At 32.8% G+C, this 22,133-nt stretch overlaps 1 protein-coding gene and 1 pseudogene across 1 annotated transcript; one reads left to right on the top strand and one right to left on the bottom strand.

Annotated features, from left to right (window-relative positions):
* The first annotated feature begins 5,335 nt into the window (after window positions 1–5,335).
* Window positions 5,336–7,420, top strand: LOC148610580 (uncharacterized; annotated as a pseudogene).
* A 2,202-nt stretch (window positions 7,421–9,622) lies between these two features.
* LOC148610579 (glucose-induced degradation protein 8 homolog) lies at window positions 9,623–21,351 on the bottom strand. The gene is made up of 5 exons (XM_088595738.1): window positions 21,311–21,351; window positions 18,907–19,049; window positions 13,514–13,710; window positions 12,349–12,546; window positions 9,623–11,443 (listed from the first exon to the last, which is right to left on the bottom strand). The coding sequence occupies exons 1-5, from the start codon at window positions 21,322–21,324 to the stop codon at window positions 11,276–11,278; spliced, it is 720 nt and encodes a 239-aa protein (XP_088451864.1). The 5' UTR covers window positions 21,325–21,351; the 3' UTR covers window positions 9,623–11,275.
* Window positions 21,352–22,133: the final 782 nt, after the last annotated feature.

The raw sequence follows: 22,133 nt of genomic DNA, 5'->3' as shown, positions 1-22,133 counted from the left end.
TACCTGATGAGAAAATCCAGGATTCCTGCAAATCCTTTGTAAAAGCAGTTAAAATGAACTTCATATTTCGATTTTAAAGGCTCCCAGGAGCTTATGTTGTATTGTTTTAAAATATCGATGTTAAATAAAGTTTTTGTATTGTATTGTATTGTATATTTGGTTTTTAGCTTTTTGAGTGTGTAATTCCGGTTGATAAAATTACGGATTTTAAAATTTGCGAAACGTACATATCAAATTACCCAATGAATTGCCTTTACCAAGTTCGTTTTGTCAAAAACATATGGTATTCCGTAAAATTAGTGACCTAATTCAAAATGGCTGGTCATTTTGAAAACTGTCTTCCTAGGTATTTAACAAATATTTATGATTTTTATCATTCGATTTCCGGTAGGTTAAACTTCTTTTATGTAAATTAAAGACTTAGAATATTTTAAAACACATATTTAGCTGATTCACATTGGCGGTAGCTTCCAACATGTCAGATGCTAGAGGTTAGGATGGCGCCATGTCAGAAAATAGCTTGCCAGACAACCTCTAGCATTGCTGGAGTATTATTTGCCCATTTAGCTGAAAACTTACACGAAGTTAACAAAATTTTTCAACAGGGGGTCCAATCCCCAGAACGCATCCTTGATCTGCGACTGAATATGACCATTCTTCCTGAGGCAAGAGAAAAAAAAACATCAATGGATACAGGATCATTTCACGCCAATACATTCTGTTATAACTTTTACCTCAAGTTTATATCTTTTACTTGAATACTTCATACCAAATATCATTCAACACATGTAATGCTTTAAGATAACTCGCATGAATGATAAAGATACGTGACTTTTTGAATGAATCACTTTATTCAAATTTATCAGAATTTCCACTGACCCTGTAACCTCATAGATATGTGTGAACATGATACCCTCATTGCTCCCTAATATGGGCGGAGTGTACCGGGAAAGTGTTTCATATTGACAGACAATTATGTATGTGGAAACACTGACAGTCGGGATTCCTGATATTGACTGACAACTTAAAGAAACACTAAAGACGGGGTTTCTGATTTTGACGGACAATTATGTGAAAACACTGACAGATTGGGGTTTCTGATGTTGATGTACATAAAGTGGAAACACTGACAAGCGGGGTTTCTGATATTGACGGACAATTAAGTGGAAACACCGACAGTCCGCGTTCCTGATATTGAGAAACATTCACAGTACACGCCATCCATATTTGGGCATAATAAGAGTATCCTGTCCACACGTATCTGCGTGCAACCCTCGATCCTCGTTTTTAATTCGATATTGCGGACTATCGTGTTTGCAGAGTCGTGGAACTTCTGACCAGTTGTGATTCTTAAACGGATTCAATGTCTTCCCGTCAAATAGGTAATTTTCACTCCCTGGTTAATTCAAACTTAAGAATAAACCATTCACAAATTAGGGTTATTTTTTATTAGGTCAACTGGTATTCTCGCTAGCCATAATAACGGTTAAAGAGTGAACTACTAGCTGACATGAAAAAATACCTAAACCTCTTGCAGACTGACCTACACGTTAAAACGAAGACGTTCCAAGTGTGGACATATGTCGCTGTTCAAGTTGTGTAAAAGCGGTATTGTAAAATACTGTCCAAAACCATCTTGACGATCAGGCGCGGATCAAGAACGGGCATGCCAGGCGTATGTTACCTAAAATTGGGGAATTTTTTGCATGAAATCCTGACCAATTTTTGCAAATCCAATCCCAAATTTTCTTGGCATTCACCGATAATTACATTTACGCACCCCAACTGAAATCCTTAATCCACCTCTGATGATCTGATATGTTCATCAGCATAACTTAGTGTTCGTTTATTAGAAACTGAGGATGGTTACCCAACCGAAGCACCTATATGTAGTTAAACGCAAGTAATTTTGACAATACAGGTACGAGGACACAATTAATTTCGTAGTGCATTTCAACAGACCCATCTTGACATATAAAAAAAAATTCCACCGCTTCAAACTCAATAAAACTTCAACAATATGGAAACATGTATAAAAGCAGATTTCTATGAGAGTGCCAGAAAATTCACCATCATTTTTTACTTTTAGCAACTTTGCTTCGGAGACCCCGTAGACAAGAAAAGTGACCACTGCCAAATGTCCTAAATTTTGACCTTCTTTCATAGGACGAAATCACAACTTCCACATAAAATTACAGAATGAAAAAAAAATCCCTTGTAAATTTGTTCCTTGCCCTACATTTCTGCAGTAAATACTAAGCAATAAAGTTTATGACATCAAAGAAAAAAATCAGGGAGAAACACACTTAAAAAAGGAACTATATTCCTATACAACGAAAAGTCAAGGGGAATTAATTGTGATCTCGTACTTACACACCAAGAAAAATGAAGAGTTATTTCCTGGCGTGAGTTTGGTTGGGTGTTTATACTGTGAAGGGTCAATCAACATTGATAGTACATAACTAACCCGAATAATTCAGTCGTTATATTCCACTCACTATCGATCGCTACATTATCGTAAGTCGGAGAGAATCGATGACGGTTAGGGCTTGAATTATTCGAGTTAGTACATAACCAGTCATTCTATCATGATAACAAACAAAAACAACAACAAAGGTATTTGTATCTCTGTATAGAAATGACCAATCGTAATCCATGGGACATTAAAACACGTGACTGACCTCAGTAGTTTTATGACGTTATTTGTCAGTATCAATTACTCATAATTATTAATTGTAATTTTCTGACAGAAAAAACGTATTTGTTTATTAGGAAATAAAACAACTGCATCCAGCAAGTTTCAATAATAGTGATTTTGGGAACTATCTTACTTCCATTTTAATTTTTTTACTGCTGAAATAATGCAAAACTGCCTTATTATTTGAAATAACTAAGTCCTGCTGTAATGTATGATTGAAATGGCATTGGTATTTAGACAGAATGTAAATGTATTTTCAAGATTAAACCATACAAATAATTCAGATGTGCAAATTATTAATGTTCATCACATTTTAGTAAAATAAAACAGGCCGGGTTTTCTGCAAATATTTAATAGCTTGAACATCATGCATCCATAATACCGAGCCAGGTAATAATAGGTAGTTAACTGGAAAAACTAAAATATGATAATGAGTGCAATACAGTGCTCACATTTAGTCACTAGCCAGAAGGCCGGGACTATAAAAAAATTTCGGGCTAGTGAAATGATGTGAAAAAAAAGCTTGTGTTTGCCTACAAAAATGTATGTCATCCTCCTCCATCCCAAAGATCAAAGGGGCTTTTTTCAGTGGATCAAAGATTATAAAATAACCAAAATAACACACACATAGACAACAAAGTAAATGAATACCCTGAACTCAACCAAGAGCTGGGACCAGGTGCACTGGAAGGGTAAGAGGCGTCTTTTTTTTTTTTTTTTTAGAAACATCCACATATTTGTTCCTAATAATTGTCCCGTCTGAGATAGACAAAAGAGGAAAGCTATGACATTGTGACCAAATCGGTTCTCATGGTGCAGATGGATACATCATAACACTCAATTTGGCCCCTGGTCTATTTTAAGTACCAGTGGCCATGGTTTTTTTTTGTCTGAGCAAAATTCCCCAAACATTGATTGTTAATGATTTCATGCACTGTTTGGTTACAATCCATCTAGTAGTTTTAGATAAGAAGATTTTCAAATTTGGAAATGTAAAATTCGGAAAAAAAAACAATATCAGGCGCGTAGCTGAGGCCAAATTGAAGTGTAGGCAAAATTACGGCAGGGGGTCCAGGGGGGCAAAGCCCCCCCCGAAGCTCCGCGAAAATAGCGTTTTAGAGCATCATTTATGCCTCTCCTGGATGTATTTTATCACCCGCAATAAAAAAAATTAAGTGCAGGCAAAAGCTTTCTTGCCTAACGGCAGCTACGCGTCTGAATATCAGCATCTGTCAATGGATCTTTCTCAAAGGTCCAGCTAATCATCCTAAACGATTTTAAATCGGTCCAGTAGTTTCAGAGAAGATATTTGAAAGAGTAATCAAGGGAACCAAGATTATAGCGGAAATCAAAAGAATGTAATCCAGGGACAAAAAACAGCTACGGAAAACAGACATACACAATAAAGAACATAAAGTAACTAAAATCATACATACATAGTAACAAAAGCAAATGAGCAAATGAGCAACTCGGACTCCACTAAAAACTGGAAATTTACCAATTTCTCGTTTTCCGAGAGGGTGATTTTATTTCGATTTCATCGCTCATTGGTCCAAACATTCACTCCAAAAATAGATGTAAACAAACATCAACCATTGTTTTCATAAATATTACTTAAAATAAATGTTTAAATTAATAAATTGTTAATATTTTAAATGATTTTTTCTGAGGCATGTCCGGTGTAGACAAAAGAGCAAAGGAAAACTATAACACGTTGAACAAATCAGTTTTCATGGTACAGATGGATACACCGTAGGGATCCATGAGTTCATGATGACGACCATAAGACTTCTGTAGTGATTACTTCAATCTTGTAGCAACATAACCCTGTTCCAGAAGCCTATTTATTAGAATTCTAGCGCGATTCAAAAAGTCCGCGTAGTTTCGGCAAGCTCTGGCATAACTTATGAGTTGTGATATGAACACTCCATACGCAGGTGCTGAAGGGATGTTGCCACAAATGGAAGGAAAGTTGACAATTCTGAATAAAAATTATCACATTTGTCGTATAGTTTGGTCAATAGTTTTCCTTTACCATCGATTTCTAAGTGTAGGTCAAGATATGAGGCTGACCTCACAGTGTCTGTAGTATCCCTTATCTCTAGTTCTTTGGGGGGTAAATGCGATGTATCAAATCCCCGAGATTAGAATTGAAAATCATAAAATCAAAAATTGCAAAAAAAAAAAACAAAAAAAACCCCGAAAAATTCAATAACTCCTTAATCGGTCAATAGATATTCACGAAAATTTGAACACAGGAAGATCTTATGCTAAACGCTTTTGTCACAGTCACAATTCGGCTTAACCTTATAGTTTTGGGGATATTTGCAAAAACTACTTTTGCCCCTTATGTTCAACTTTTAGACAATGTAGCCATGTTTTTATGGATCAAAAACTCAAAGGTCATTTGTGCAAATACCGTTGGGAACAATCATGCTTACTTTGTTTTCAGTCGGTCTAGTAGTTTCAGAGGAGAAGATTTTTGAAAAAAAATGTTCACGGACGACGACGCCGGACGCCAAGTAATTGCAATAGTTCACATAGCCCTTTGGGCCAGGTGAGTTAAAAAATAACTACATCTACATGTGTTACTTTCTTTACGATGAATCTTTTTACAATTATTCTTCACAGATGGCAACATACTCTGAAATTCGTCAGTTCTGCAGCAATCAAACAGAAGAGCTGTGGAAATGCCATGGATGTAAGCTTATATTATGTGGAATATGCAAAGTATTCACACAAAAATTACTTCAACCTTGGAACATAAGGTCTACAAAATAAATAGTGATACTAACGAAGTCTACCAGAATCATAACATACCTGAAATAGATTGCTCGGTGCATGATGAGAAGACATGTTTCGCAATATGTTCACACTGTACCAAATGTCTGTGTATAGAATGCCTAGAGGAGCCCAGTGAAGAAATTACTACAGCGAGAAGAGAAAAACTGAGGGAGATAAAAAAAAAGATTGATGAAGGTTTACCAATTGTATTAGAAAACTCAGAAAAACTAAAACAATTCAAAGAAAAATTTGAGAAAAAATAAAATGATATAAAAGTTGAAATTCTAAACAAAAAAGAAGCGATGAAAGACACCATCACTGGTCATGCCAATTGAAAAACTGGACGAATGGTGGAAACCCACTACAGACTCCATTGCAATAGCAGACAAGAGATCAGAAACGACAGAAAGTGATTTTAAAGAACGAAAATCTATAATAAAGGAAGTTCTTGACTCGGATAATGCTGGTAAGATCATAAAAGCTGCTGACAAAGTTGACAGAGAAATACCTGCTGTGGATATTGAACTAGAAATGCAACATCCATGCCAATACAATTTTCTACAATTACATCTTCCAAGAATATAACATTAGGAACACTGGTGAGAGCACCACTGCTCCAAGTTGTCAAGACACGTGATTATGATGCAACTGACATACTGCTTTCCGTTGATGAAGACTTGGTACTAGGTTACAACCCAGCTTCCAATTATCTTAAGTATTTTGTATTGATTGTTGACAAATGCTTCGATATAAAAACAATAAAAACTTTTGATACTCGTGAACAAAAACGTATAAAAAATGTAACTATCAATGGGTCAAAGCAGATATTGTCTACACTAATACCAAGTTCAACTTCATGGTTGTACCGTATGACTGATGGGTGACCGTCTCAAGTATTTGAATTTCCACAATATGGAATCTCTGATTCCAACAGCAATATAATTTGACAAAAAAGGTCACATTTACGTTGGATACACTGACACAGATAGCTTTCAAGTTAGTTGGGTAAGTAAAAGAGGATTCATGGTGTACAATGATGCATATTTGAAACTGGCTGACATTACGTTAAACAAAATCACAAGACTTTTACTATACTCAATTCAATAACAACCAACTGCTATGATGATATCTGTGTTCTAGACCAGATAAATGAGAATGAAGGAAGACTTGTTGTTTTAAACAAGTGGGGAAAATTCAAATGGGAATATAAAGGGGAGGGTGGTGAAGAAGTTTTCTTACCGGAACATCTCACAACTTCTCCAAAAGGATACATTTTTGTTGCTGACAAGACAGCTGATAAAGTCCACATGCTGTCTCAAGATGGAATATTTCTAACAAGTCTTGGAGAATGTTATGGCATTAATGAACCTTCTGGTCTTACAATTTACAAGAAAAAACAACTTCTGATTGGTTGTGCAGGACAACTACTCATTGTGGATATTAAGACTAGTTATACAGATCGATTCCATTGAAACTAATATGACCTTCAAATATGTGTGTTTTATTTTGAAATGTTGGTATAATATATATATTAGTCGAATTGGTTCTATTCTTTATGCAGATAAAATAAACCACTGATAAGAAGTCTATTTTTTAGGAGGAAGCTGGTCCAACCAGTAAGACGTCCAAAATCCACATTATAACACTACATAAGGGGATGATCATTTATTCTGTCTCAAGTAGGGGGGTTGTGGTTCGGAGAGATTTTCCTTTTCAAAGATTTTGGAATCGAAAAATATATTTTCAAATGATATATGGCTTGATTTTCTATTTTGATTGTGCTGTACAATAAAATTTGTAGGCCAAAAACATATTTCTTTTATTTTCTAGATAGTGGAGGTCAGACTATTTCATCCTAATTATAGTGTTCAAAATCAAAGGCTCAGTGTTAAAATGGAGCATTGTTAAATGAATACCTTAATCTCACCTTTCGTGACATTCGTCCAAGACAAAACAAAATTCTTCATTTTTTTGTAACAACTGCAAAAATTCCACAAATTAAGGAGGTAGATCTATGGTAAGGGATATAACTCTTGAAATCAGTAATATGTTTGTATCATATTCAATTTCACAAACGCCTCTCAAGCTTTCATTTAAAGCAGAATAAAATCAATCAAAATGAATTAGATGCTTACATAATATTGATGTGAAATGCTCAATGCAAACGTTCCATGCAATGATTTTTAAGAGTTATGTCCCTTACCCTAGGTCTACCTCCTGAAGATAAAATTATAAGTTTATAACTTAATAAATAGTGGTGTGCATTTTTTGTAACAAATACGATGAAAATATAAAAAAAAATATTCCGTATTATGATTACATGTACTTAAAAGAACACCATTTTCTTGAATTCATACTTTTAATTTGTGCCATTTTTACTTACAATTTTAACTTAAATACTTAAAGCGAAAAATTTTAAAACTAGAGGTTCTAGAGAACTTGAAACCCAACCCTGATCATAAACAGTCCTTTAAGCATTCTAAAACAATAACTCGAGTTTGGATTCTGGACTATACTGTGCTTTTGTCAAAAGAACTACTTAATCAACGGGGAACATCTTAATTTTCCAGTAGATTTTCAAATTATAAATAAAATGTCTCATAACCATTATTTTTTTGGCTCTTCAAGGGCAATTACTCCAACATCAATGAACTGATCTTTATAAAAAAAAATTCAGCTTAGATCTATGTCATCATGACCCCTATGGTCTATTTTAAGCAACAGTGGCCATGGTTTTTGCCAGATCACTTATTGTGAAGTATATTATCAGGAACATTCATGCCAAATTTGCTGAAGTTCGATAAAATGTCCTGCATGGCCATGGGCAGTCAAAATTTCTGGACCCCTCAGAGGAGAAGATTTTTAAAATAAAAAAAAAACACCAAAAAGAGCAAAACAAGATGAAAAAGGACAATAAATCTAACATGGCTTGACAGATTAAAACGAAAATTTAACAGCATATAAATCTCATCATGCGGCAAAATTTTCACCCTATGTCGAATTCGGCTTAACCTAACAGTTTTGGAAATATATGCAAACTGTCTGCCCCCTATGTTCTATTTTTCCGATGCAGTTGGTATATTTTCGCATTTTACCCTTTGACCTTAAAGACGATCTTCCATGGAAACGCAAGTCACCAGATCGCAATTCTGTCTTCCCATTGGCCAAATACTGATAACTTAGTGGCGTTCGAAAAAACTGTATTGAAATTAGAAATTGTGTGCCATGTGTTATTTCTCGAATGAAATGTAGAAAATTATAAGTAGAAAGAGCATAATTTTACCGTGTCGGCTATCTTTTAAAAAGATAGTACTTGTTAGTAACTGCAGCCATGTTTTTTGACAGATCAATGAATCCCCACATCAGTTCTTTGCAGAACACCATAAGGAACATTAATCCTAGTTTGGTTCTTATTGGTCCAGTGGTTTTAATTGAGGAGAGTTTTGAAAAAAAAATGTAAATAATGACAACAAAGACGGACACTAAGTATTGTTTAAAGTTCACATGGCCTTGGCAAGGTGAGCTAAAAGTGCAAAAACTCCTAAATTGGTCAGTGGATTTTCACAAAAACTAGAACACAGATAGGTCTCATTATGCTGAACACTTTACTCCAAATAAGAATTTGGCTAAAACTTAATGTTATTGCAAATTTGCAAAAAACCCTTGTTTTACCCTCTTTGTTCTATTTTTAGTAATGGCGGCCATGTTTTTACAAGGATAAAAAAAACCCAAAGGTCATTTTGTGCAGGTTACCCTAAGAAACAATCATGCCGAGTTTAATTCCAATCAAGAAAGTATTTTCAAAGGAAAAGATTTTTGAAAATTACAACATCAAAAACTGCAAAAAAATATGAAAAAGGGCAAAAACACAAAAATGTTCAATGGATTTTCATGAACATTTGACATAGGTAAGTCTCATCATGTTGAACACTTTTACCCCAAGTCAGAATTAACATAACCTTAGTGTTTTGGAGATATTTGCAGAAAATACTGTTTGACCCCTATGCCAAGTTTGCTTCCATTCGATCAGGTAGTTTCAGAGGAGGAGAATTTTGAAACTGTATCCATGGTTGGCCTACAGATGGCAAGTGATAGCATAAGGTCACATGGCCAGGTGAGGTGAGATTAAAAAACTACAAATTCAAGACTGTAACACTTGTAATTGTTTTTGACTGAGAGAAAAAAATACAAATGTAGCATCATGTATATTAAATAAACAGTTTTATAATTAAAAAAATACATTTGAAAGACACATGTAAACATATACATAAAGCATACATTGAGAAATGTGTGTCAATACAAAGTCATTATACAAAACAATGAAATACACAAAAAAATGCATGATGGACACCACCAAGACTTAACCATACATTTCAAGACAAAACTGCAAAATAAAGATTACACAAAAAATAACCCCAAAACAGTAAAAGTAATGTTTTAAGGTTATGAGGCAGCTCTCAATCAATTCTCTTACAAGATTAATGATCACATGTCCCTTATATGTAGACTAACCTTGAAAATTTTAAGTACCTCTCTACCAAAGAATCAGGCAAAATGTGTATAAGGTGTGGAACATGAAGAAAAAAAACTGCAGAGATTTTATTGCATTATCTAAGTATTTATACCTCATAACCTCCTGTAATAACCAACAAATTGTTTGTATACTTTGCCTTTTCAAGATTTTGGTAGGTTAAATCTAGTTAAAATGCTACATGGAAAAATGGCAGGAAAAACCCCAATATAACGAGTAAAAAAATCTACATCACAGATGCTTCAGGATAAAATTAAATAGCTTTTAGCTTTCAGGTTGTTTTCTACATGTATTGAATATATTTGAGGCAAAAAAGCTCAAATTTAGAAAAATGATGTGTCACTCATTGCATGATTCTTACACAGACTGGTACTTAATGTGTCACAATTTGAAATCCAAGACAACTGATTAGTTTGAAATTATATTTTATGGTATGAGTTCATATAAAAAATGATAAGTTTGAAACTTTATGTATGTGATTCTTCAAGTGTTAAGTACCATATTTCACATTTTGACATTTTCCATACACTTGTAATGATACATGTAAAATTTATGAATTGTGGAATTTCAAATTCATTCTCAATACCTGTAATTTCAAAGAAGAACTATCAGTATGAAAAAATGCACACCTTTGTGATTTGTTATTGGTGGGTTTGAAATTAGTGCATGCCTTAATTTCTGCTGTTTTGCATTTTATTTTTTTTTTTCTTTACCAAAGTGGGATTTTTTTTTGAGATGTCAAGGAGGATCTCCAGTGGTAGATCCAGGGGGCATTCACCTCCCGCAAAATTGGGAATCTTTTTTTAGTATGAAACCTTGATTTTTCACTAGTTCTACCCCAAAAGATGTTCCTTCCTTGGTTTGCATGGCATTTAATTCTTTTTACATGTAATCCTGGATCTCCTCCCTGTAATTATTGCATATTCTCAGGAACTTATTTTGTGGATAATTACTTATCACAAATTTCATGAAAATATAAAATAAACAGCACAAAATAAGTACAAATCCCTGTTGATTTTTCCACAGGAAATGTGCACTTGTTTTCACTACTCATAAATATATCTTTGAACACTTCTTTCATTGTCAGATGGTTTTTACATAAGATCTAAAGATGGTATAACATAGAACATACTCATATAATTCTGAACTGTTAGAATTATAAATATTCAATCTTGCTTTCGAATGATTATTCAAAAATGAACCAATATACCAAACCAAATGAGAGTGGCGAAATTTTATGATATTTCTTCATGCACTGCTGATCATGATTTTGTGTCCTCAAATGATCCATGGGAAACATCCATCATTCGTGGATACTTCACTTTCTTCTTGTCTAATTCTTCCTGAGACCACAATAGCAGTTTAACAAGATTGGCAAGTTTGGGTGTAGAGTCCATTTCTAAAATAGCTGCATTTAACTCACTGGCAACCTGAAATGGGAAAAAAAAAAACGAAAAATTTGTTTTATGTAATATACAGGGGCTGATCCAGACACTTTGAAAAGGAGGGGTACCAGCTGGAGTTTCTCAGAAAAAAAAGGGGTATGCCAGGACATTATTTGCAAATTTTGTCAATTTCACATATGAAAATGACAAATTTTCCAATAAAAAGGGGGGGGGGTGCCAACCCCTGCACCCTTTTCTGGATCTGCCACTGATATATTCGAAATTCTTTTGCTATACAATAAGTTCTTCAACTGTAGTCATACCTTCAAATTCTTCAGTAAATGTGGTATTTTTGCATGGGGAATCATCTTAGTAACATTTGCAGTCACAAAATATCAGAAAAGACATCCAATACGAGAAAAATTTTCTATCTACAATTTGTTTAAAACATTAAGACATCATACTGCAAAATTAACACCCTAGCAAAATGTATTACCCAGAAAATTGTGAAAATAACACTGCACTTCCATGTTTACAGTGTTGCACAAATGGATTTATTTTGGCCAGTTAGCATATAATCAATTTCATAGTTTTGCAGAAAAAGTGTAATGATTATTTTTCTTCAGAAATATTTGCTTGAATTTACCAAAGTCCGACTGTAGCTCAAGTAAAATTAAAATTTGAAGAAAAAAATAGTTTTCACAGTTTTAATTCTTTATAACTTTTTTAAATAAATATATAAATACACATACTACAAGAAATTTACATCATATGTGTACTAAGTTTCACAAGAATGATATCTGTCTTCATAATGAATTGCCTCTTTCAAAACATGATATACTATCCCCCCATTTTTGGGTATTAAAGGACCTATAAATCATGAAAGATATGGCAGTAAGGACAATGTAAAAAATGTCAAGAGTTGCCAACAAAACCCATATGTCAAATACCTTTTGTCTCTGTGATGGATGAAGCAGTTCACCAAAGGGAGACAACTCAGGGTTCTCAAAAGCTAAGAGTGCCAGTGTTCTTTCTAACTCTGCTAGAATCTCAGGGTTTTCCTCTCCTCTCTCAGCCAGGTGTGTCTGTGCGTATTCTAAAGCTGATTCTATATTTTTTTGTCTGATCAGTTCTATCAAATGTTGTTGCTGTAGGAAATCAAACAATGAGTGAGCATAATTACAGCAATTTGAAATGAACTGATACCACTTTTATTACAAACTAAGGTAAACTTCTGAAAGATTTAAATAGCTCTCTAGGTAGGATTCCGCCACACAACTGGAAGGTTGTGTCAAAACAATTACACAGATATTCAGATGTAATATAGTAGAACACAGACATATACAGCAGAACTCTACCTAGAGAGCCATTTATCCATTTATAAGTGATTTAAAATTCAAAAATGACAACATCAGCAAAAAATCAAATTTCAATAACACAATAATAACATAACATTGCAATGATTCCTGATTGAACAGTAATTAAGCAGCTGTCTTTGTAAGAATCATTCAAAATCTGAAAATGTGATACACCCTAAAAAAAGGCTACATATTTTTATTTTTGTAATCAAGTTGTTTTATGGGTCTAAACTATGATGCAATGTGCAATTATTCATTCAAATCTGCCTGCTCTTAATAGAGAATCAACATTAAAAATCCAATAGATTCTATTGTATTTGGGTGTCATTTACAGAGTTATCTCCCTTAATTTTGAAATCTACAGTGCATTCTATATAATTTTTATCTCCTAAGAACACAGGTTGTATGAAAAACTGAATGTTAATTTCTGTTTACTATGGCAATTCAAACAAATTGTCAAAAGTAAAATATGTAGGCTTTTTACCTGTGAATCACATTTTGCATGATTCTTAGTTGGAGTGCTACTTAAATAAATTGTTAAAAAAAATAAATGGGTAAATGACTTTTTATACTGTAATTTTTTTTATTTTGTGAGTTGCCAACTCGACTCTTTTCATTACTAAATTTAATTTTAAATGACCGAATACCCAAAATTAAAGTCAGGTCTTAGTGTTACTGTAGAATATCTTTAATTCTCACAAAATTGTCCCACTGTTACTCTGATTCTATGGAAAATAATTTAGTTGAAAAAACATACCTGCAAATGAAAATATAAGTATCTGTCATTATCCAGCAGTTCTGGGTGTAAATTGTTGACCAATGATATTGCATCTTCTATTTTACCATTCTGAATTGCATCCCTGATTCTGATTCGTTCATCCATTTGATCCAAGTCTGCCATTGGCTGCACTCCAGATTCCATTCTGAACTTCTCAGCAGCTTCTTTGAAACCCTCTAAAATGTGCAAAATTACTACATATTAACGAGTATAGACTACAAAATTGTCTTTTTTTCCAAACTGATTAAAGGTATATATACCTTTATAATATATTTCTCAATATGTATCATGGAAGCATTTCCATGAGCAAAATTTTTAGGCAGTTCATAAACTGGTGCAATGTTGAATAGACACATTGATTAAATCATTTTATCAATAAGATAAATAATCTGGCCCATTGTACATGTGTATAGAAGCATATTTTCTCCTAAAATTGGTACACTAGGCCAAAATAAAAAAAAGATACTAGATTCTAAACTCCTCCTGACCCGATATATACAAACACCAAAAACATATTTGATAATTAATCTAGCTTAAACTAGTTGTCACCAGACACAGATACAGACTAGTAAAATCAAGTTCAAGGATAACTTGATAAAGAACAGATCCCTTTAAGATTCAGGCAGGAAAACAGTATAAGTTACTCATAATAAAAAGTTTTCGGTCTTTTACTACATTTAGACTGTATCTCAAGAAAACCCTTATACACAGTGCAGATCTGGGATGATAAAGAAAAAACTAATTGAAGATGGCCTTTGAAATGTTACAGCAATTTTTATAATTTATTTCCTATAACATCAGTCAAAAGCCATGTTCTTCATATTTACTAAAACTAGCTTACAGTCTTATGCTGTACAAATAAAAAAATTGTTTTATTCATCATAAACTGGCTAGTTAAAGTATTTTGGTAATATGTTTCCATCAATACCTCATTCTAAACTTTTATGAAATAATCAATTGAAATTTTTGTTCCCTTGCTCTCATTGCAATTTCTCTGATCTTATGCTTGTTGACCTAAAAAAAAAACGCTGTCCATGTAAAAATCAGGCTGATCCTATGGTATGGATTGCACTGGGTAAAATTTATGCCAGTGAATTTTTTTGTTCAAATGTAAGGTATATATCATACATGTATGTACATGTATGTCAAATGCTATAGAGTTTGTTTTAAATAGACAATGGATGGTTCAGAAAATGAATTAAAAGTTTCATTACAAAGCAACAAGATTTTGCTCAATTAAAGAGTTATCTCCCTTTCTTCCATGAATTTCAATGCTTTCTATGTAATTTCTTTCTCTTTAATCATTGAATTCAATCAAAAACTAACTTTCAACTTTGAGAAAGGATGCATTGTGATATGAAATGAGTGAAAAAATTTTGATAACAAAATTTGTCATGTGACACCTACTGCCTGGTTTTTGCATGAACACCCTCTTAATTAAAACATAAACGGAAAATTTTATGCAGTACACATACATAATTAAAGCTGTTTTTTGCATTTCAACAAGAAAAGGTTCTACAAACAGTTTTATGTACAATGCCCCTACCTGACCTTTACACTGACATGTATTTAAAGCATTACTTCTTGTAATGTTTAAAAGTAACTTTCTTTATCTTATCACTTAGATGGAAGAGTACATTTTTGTATAAATTGTTGTGTCAATTAAAAATAGGGTAGTTTAAAAAGTGTTCATTGAATGTGTGTGGTCTTTCATAATTTTCTTTGATCTCAAATTTTCTCGAAAAAAAAAAGATGACAAGTCTAAAAATGTAAATTAAGGAGGTAGACTTAGGGTAAGGGGCATAACTCATGAAATCAGTGATATGGTCTAACTAACCACTTCCGGGTCAAATGACCACCCCCCTATGTAGTACCAAAAACACACTGAACCTAGACATATGCATTGTAAGTGCATTATTTGCATGTATTATGATTAAAAGTAGTCAAAATAAAGCTAAGAATGTGTACTTTAAAATCATATATGTAATTAACTACAAAAGTGTATGAATATTGTTTACATGTGTGAGTAATTGGCCTCCATGCTGTCAGTTAGCAGAACAGGTAAAAATGTGGATTTTCAGTATTATTTATTCAAGTAAATTTTGTGAAGAATTTCTACTATCATTGTACCATTAGCATAATGATTTTGGAAGCCTAACTTTCCAAGCTTCGCAACAGTATGCAACTTTAAGATGTCATTTGTCCTGGGAATTCACAGTGAGACTTTGAAAATTACTTTTTTAACATGTAAAGTAATGGAAACGTTAGAAGTGGTTAGTGAGACCATAAATTAAATTATGGCATATTTCAGGGAAATGCATAATTTGAGGAAAATTGCCTTTCCTGGTCATTATTTCCATTTTCCCATAAAATCAGTATAGTGATATTGGTAATCTGGCTATATTTTAAGAGGTGCATTGTGCAAGGTATTTTAAAAAACAACATAGCAACAAGATTTTTGTCAGTAACAGTGACTCATAACTTGACGTCATCCATGAAATACACAACGTCACTGCTTGGGATATTCAAAGTACTCAAATACTCACACAGCACAGATTTAGAATCACACAGTAATGAAATAGGTATGATATAAATTGTTGAAATCTGTTCTTTTTTCATAATGATAAATGATATTTACTATTACGACTTCTTGAATTATCATAGGTATCAATTAGGTGTGACAAGCTAGTTAAAATTGTAATATTTTAGTAATTTAGGGGAAATATCACTGAGGGGCATGATATAAAAATGACCATTTCTTTGTAGTCCTATGTCTGATTTTGATAGTTTTGGTCTTATTAGACTCACAATACAACAAGCTTTCATAAAATGTAAAAAAAGAAAAACATAAAAATTCATAAAATGTTTTTAAGGTCTCACTAACCACTTCCGGGTCAAATGACCACCCCCCTATGTAGCACCAAAAACACACTGAACCTAGACATATGCATTGTAAGTGCATTATTTGCATGTATTATGATTAAAAGTAGTCAAAATAAAGCTAAGAATGTGTACTTTAAAATCATATATGTAATTAACTACAAAAGTGTATGAATATTGTTTACATGTGTGAGTAATTGGCCTCCATGCTGTCAGTTAGCAGAACAGGTAAAAATGTGGATTTTCAGTATTATTTATTCAAGTAAATTTTGTGAAGAATTTCTACTATCATCGTACCATTAGCATAATGATTTTGGAAGCCTAACTTTCCAAGCTGCGCAACAGTATGCAACTTTAAGATGTCATTTGTCCTGGGAATTCACAGTGAGACTTTGAAAATTACTTTTTTAACATGTAAAGTAATGGAAACGTTAGAAGTGGTTAGTGAGACCTATGTCTGTCTTATATTCAATTTCACCAAAGCCTCTCAAGCTTTCATTTGAAGCAGAATAAAATGAATCCAAGTTTATTAGATGCTTACAAAAGATTGATGTAAAATGCTGCATACAAATGTTCCAATGATTTTTAAGAGTTGTGTCCCTTACCCTAGGTCTACCTCCCTAATCATAAGGAATTAAGAAGTACTGTGAGCTTATGACAGCCCCACTTTTATAGTGCCCAATTACAGTTTGGCTCATCATGACATGTCTATAAAAATCCCCATTCAAATAAAGCAGGTAATTGCAGAATAAAGTGTGCAAAAAATAGTGTAAGACAATCATGTTAAAATCTGTACAATCTAAAAAAAGTAACATTGTCAGTGTCTGATATCATAGCTCTTCATATCCAGATATTGATAAAAGCTAAAAGGGGGTTTCTGATGAAGAAGGTACTCGGCTATCAGTTATTCATTTTTGTCAGAATTTTGCACAAAATTAAATAAAATTTTCCAACAAAAGAGAGATTCCAACCCTGAACACTTACCCTGGACCTACCACTGAAAAGAATACCAATCTGCCTCTGTCAAGCAGCTAGAATGTAATTTCATACCAAAAATAAGACAAAATTTCATGATTATATAGATAGCACTGATTTACGGAATGTTCCCAGTGTAATAAATTTTGATAATTCATACTGTGAAATAAAGTTGGTATGTTCACTCTCTGACCCTCTCCCGCAATAACGTCACAACTTTGATATCAATCTGCTGAACACAGAATTTAAAAATTCATGTTGAAAATATTGAAACATTATGAAGAAAATCTATACAATATATAGGATAATCAACCAGTTATTGTGAAAAACGATAACCAAATTGTCACTTCCGTCAACAAGAATGATGAAGATTTACATGTAACTCATTTTGCACAATTGTTAAATCAAGGCATCCTTCGGCACTCGTGACAATAATTTGGTTATTCACTCTTTCCAATTTATCATCCTATTATTACATTCAGATAAAACAGTATTCCCCTTCTTCATAGGAAAGGTCATAATTATTTCCTTTTTATAAGTAAAGAATTTCAGAAAAAAGTGACATCCATGATGCTAGATGGTGAGATTTTAAAGGTATTTGATAAATCTGAGCTTTACAGATATTTTTTTTTCATCCAAAAACATAGACTGCAAGCTCAAACCAACTAAATTTGTCAGAAGTAGGTATGATTCATAAATCATCATTTATTTGTAGTTGAAATATTTTTGATGAGGCATGTGATTTTACATCCTGCATACACATTAAATAAATGTTAACTCTATTTGTTGGTCAATTTTATAGACTATAAATAAATAAATAGTAATACAGCTGTTTTCTTTGGTCATTTGCAACATTTTTGCCATTTTGTTTTCAAGAGTTCTTTTGTTATGCATGCATGGACTGTAAGAAGGTAAATACATTTTATTTGTAGAAAGAAAAATAAAATTGATGATACTGAAAGCATCATATAAAGAAAAAAACACTACAGGATTCTGGAAAGGTCATCTGAACAGAAAGTAGAATGTTATTGGAGCATACATTCAGTTACTACATAGAACATTTCAAAGGTCTAATTTTAATTGGATTGACCTTTAAGTAGCATTCCAGCTAAGAATCATGAAAAATGTGATTTATGGGTAAAAATCCTACATATTTTTTATTTTTGATGTTTTGTTTGAATTGCCATAGTAAACAGAAATTAACAATCAGTTTTTCATATAACCCGTGCTCTTAGGAGATAAAAATTATATAGAATACTTTGTTAATTTCAAAATTAAAGGAGATAACTCTGTAAATGACACTCAAATACAATAGAATCTATTGGATTTTCAATCTTGATTATCTCATACATACAGGTAGATTTGAATGAATAATTACACATTTCATATTATAGATCCATAAAACAACTTGATTACAAAAGCAAAAATATGTAGCCTTTTTTGGAGTGTATCACATTTTTAGATTTTGAATGATTCTTAGAAAGACACACTTGAGTTTTCAGAATTGCTGTGTATACCTGTTACTAGATAGTTCATGATAAGTTTATTCATGTCTCCTCTAGTGACCTGGACCCCCTGCAGTCGTTCCACCCATTCTTCTTTAGGAATTTCCTCAAGTTTCTCGGCAGCAGCTCCAAAATTCATCTTCCGGGTGACATACCTACAAATACGATAACTTTTTATAATAAATTCATATGAATTTACCATAGGTTTAGCCGAAATATTAAATCATAAGGAATGTTACTAATATCTGAATATACATGTATTATCGTGTACAAAGAACTTTGGTTCGAAAAAAGCATAACATAAACCGCTTAGCGCAAGAATACCAGTTCTATCAATTACTACAATAGAAATGTTTCTGAGGCTCTAAAGCCTTTTCATGCTTGACAAAAAGATGGATTAAATAAATCTTACACTTAAAAATTTTTGTTTAATAGTGAACCACAGACTATTTGTGTGCTACAGAGGACATTTACATGTACCAGCTACATGTATCACTGCCTACCCAATATTGTACAAAATGTAACTGCAATGTTAGCATGATTAACCCCGTAGAAAATAATGCTCATACATAATTAATTCTAAATTCAAATTATACCTTGTTTAAAATTTATTTAAACGGCCAAATAGTGACCGACAACAATTGAAAATGTATATACAGAATTCCTAAAATCTAATTACCCTATGAAAAACACTTGGGCTTCAAGACCAACCTCAGGAAAAAAATTGTGCAAGTGTCAAATGATATTTTCTTTTTCAGTTTAACATCACACTTCAATTTAATTGGTTAGTAACAGGAATTTAAATTAACTGGAAATAACATATGCCGAGACCAACAAATCTTTCTTTTACAATTGTACGTGTACAGTACATTGTTTCATGCACATTTTTGTACATACTGTATCTTCAAACATATATGTACAAATGAATATTTTTACTCCTATGATGATTTTTCAGAAGACACTTCCGGACGTTAAACCCCAACAAACAAACAAACAGAAGACACTTCCAAAATATAGAGACAATAACTGAAACAGACTTTGAATTTAATTTTGGGGGTTCTATGTAAATGCATTAAAGATATTTAAGAAGTGTCACCTTTCAATACCATCATAGAGTTTATAGTGTCTTGATGTTCAGAAAAGAGAATCAGCATTAAAAACTGAAACAGAATCAATGGGACATATACATGTAATTTGATTAAGGGAAGCCAAGTACTGGTTTCACTTTCATACATGCACATTCTCATTTTTTTGGCATCAAGTCTTTTTGCCCCGAGTCAAGTTGCACTGGGTCCTTTGCGCTGATATCATTACAAATTTCTTTCAGATTGAAGCAATAAATATTCCTTACACATGTAATCATAAAAATAATAATAAAGATTGTATTTGCATAGTTCAAGAGTTTTTATACATTTTGGTCTGTAATAAAAAATATGGTTTTATTTTGATAACTGATAGAAACAAATATTTCACAGCTTCCTTAGAATATTTTTGAATTCTAAAGTTGAAATATTTATCAGCTTGAAAAATTGTTATACTGCAATAATACAGTATATATGGTATACAGTGTATTTTGATAAGTTAGTCAGTTTCAAATTCTGATTACAAATCAATTACATATGTACATGTAGCTTATAAAAAACCTGTAGATAATCAGTGTCAATTTTATAAGTACCAGTTAATAAGGTAACATTACTATACAAATCAAAAGAATTATTAGCTTAAAATGAAACAAACTATAAATAAAAAATAAATAAATAAAACAAAAACTTTGAAAGAAATTACAAAGGCATTTCAGATGCTAAAAGTTCCTGGCTTCAGTGCACATTTTAGTTGTCATTGTATAATGCAATAAAAGCAACACTAAATTAATCACAGAATGAACAAAAAAGGTACTCTTTTCTCAGTTGAATGGGGCAAACAACACTGGGTGAGCTTAATTCAGGGTGAACAGACCCTGATTCCTCATTTTTGGTGTGAAATCATGGTTTAATTTAATACAATGTACATGTACAATGTAGTTAACTAAGAGAATTCTAATTGGCTGAAACCAATTCAGAACCAAAGGAATAAAAAAGGAAACTGCAACTGGTTTTGAGTTAGCTTTCTGAATTCTATTTTAGTTAACCAAAGGCAACTAAAAATGTGTAACCTCCCTACACCTCCATATTTCGTAGTCAGGTGCCAAGATGTTCAGAAAAGAGAACAGACACTTCTTCCTGCCAAAGGCAAAAGGCAAAGATAGATTCATTGTTGTCGATGTATTGTATTTAGAGATTTCTTTTCTTTATTACACCTTAAAACTGATAGATGTATGACTTTTGATATCAAATTTTTAGCTCAACCAAAGACACTGGCTGAAATTACTATACATAGAAGGAACCAATATGAAATTTCGTTTGAATAGAGAAATCACCAGTTCATGCTCATTGTTGTTGTTCTAAACCGGAACTCACTGCCGGTACCGGAAGTAAACAAATTATAAGTAGATAATAAGCCCAAGTTCTCCTCCTGCTACCAATTAATGCCATTTTCAGTACCATTCGACTAACTGCTCTTATTAAGAGCCCATGATCATTGCATAAATGCTGCAAAATATCTTTTCCAACATCGTTTTGATTCGGAATGTAACGTGACAACGCCTCGGAAGAAACAAGATGGCGGATATTTATCCTAAAATCGATTTGATCTGTCAAAATGTTAAGATGACCTGGAATTGTGCTACACAAAGAAAATAGTTCGTTTAAATCAAGACATTGCCAAGATGACAGAAAGGTAATAAATATATTTTACTGTCAAAAATACTTATCAGAACAAAAAATAAGGCTCAGATTTATTTACGAGCACCTGCTCTGCATCAGCAACTGGTGAGAATCCATACCCTGCCCATGACAACAATCTAGTTTTTCGACTTTATATTGCATCCAGTAATAATGATGTTATATCTCAGTAACTAGCAATGTTTACTAGACCAGCGAGGGTCATAAACAAGCACTTAACCATATGCAACCAAATTTATTTGCTGTAGACTTGTCAATCCTGTATTTATACATACTTAACTTCTTAAGCATGATGTGCTTGACAAAATTTAGAGCAGTAACATTCTGGAATCAAATTTGGGAACCCTGGTATTATAAGCCAACACTTTACCAAAATGTAATAGAGGTCAGAATTATTTCTACCTAGCCTAGGTGAGGGTGGACATCACTGCTTACAACTGTACATGTATTCATTAATTA

The sequence above is a fragment of the Perna viridis genome, chromosome 8 (genome assembly GCF_037379345.1).
Source record: "Perna viridis isolate PV_CMFRI_1.1 ecotype Kerala chromosome 8, ASM3737934v1, whole genome shotgun sequence".
Classification (NCBI taxonomy): domain Eukaryota; kingdom Metazoa; phylum Mollusca; class Bivalvia; order Mytilida; family Mytilidae; genus Perna; species Perna viridis.
This window is presented reverse-complemented; position numbering and strand designations above follow the sequence as displayed.

Coding starts and splice junctions, on each gene's coding strand:
- LOC148610579 (XM_088595738.1), bottom strand. Junction 13,711..18,906: donor CATGAACTATCTAGTAACAG/GTATACACAGCA, acceptor TGCACATTTTAG/AGGGTTTCAAAGAAGCTGCT. Junction 11,444..12,348: donor ATCCATCACAGAGACAAAAG/GTATTTGACATA, acceptor TTCCCATTTCAG/GTTGCCAGTGAGTTAAATGC.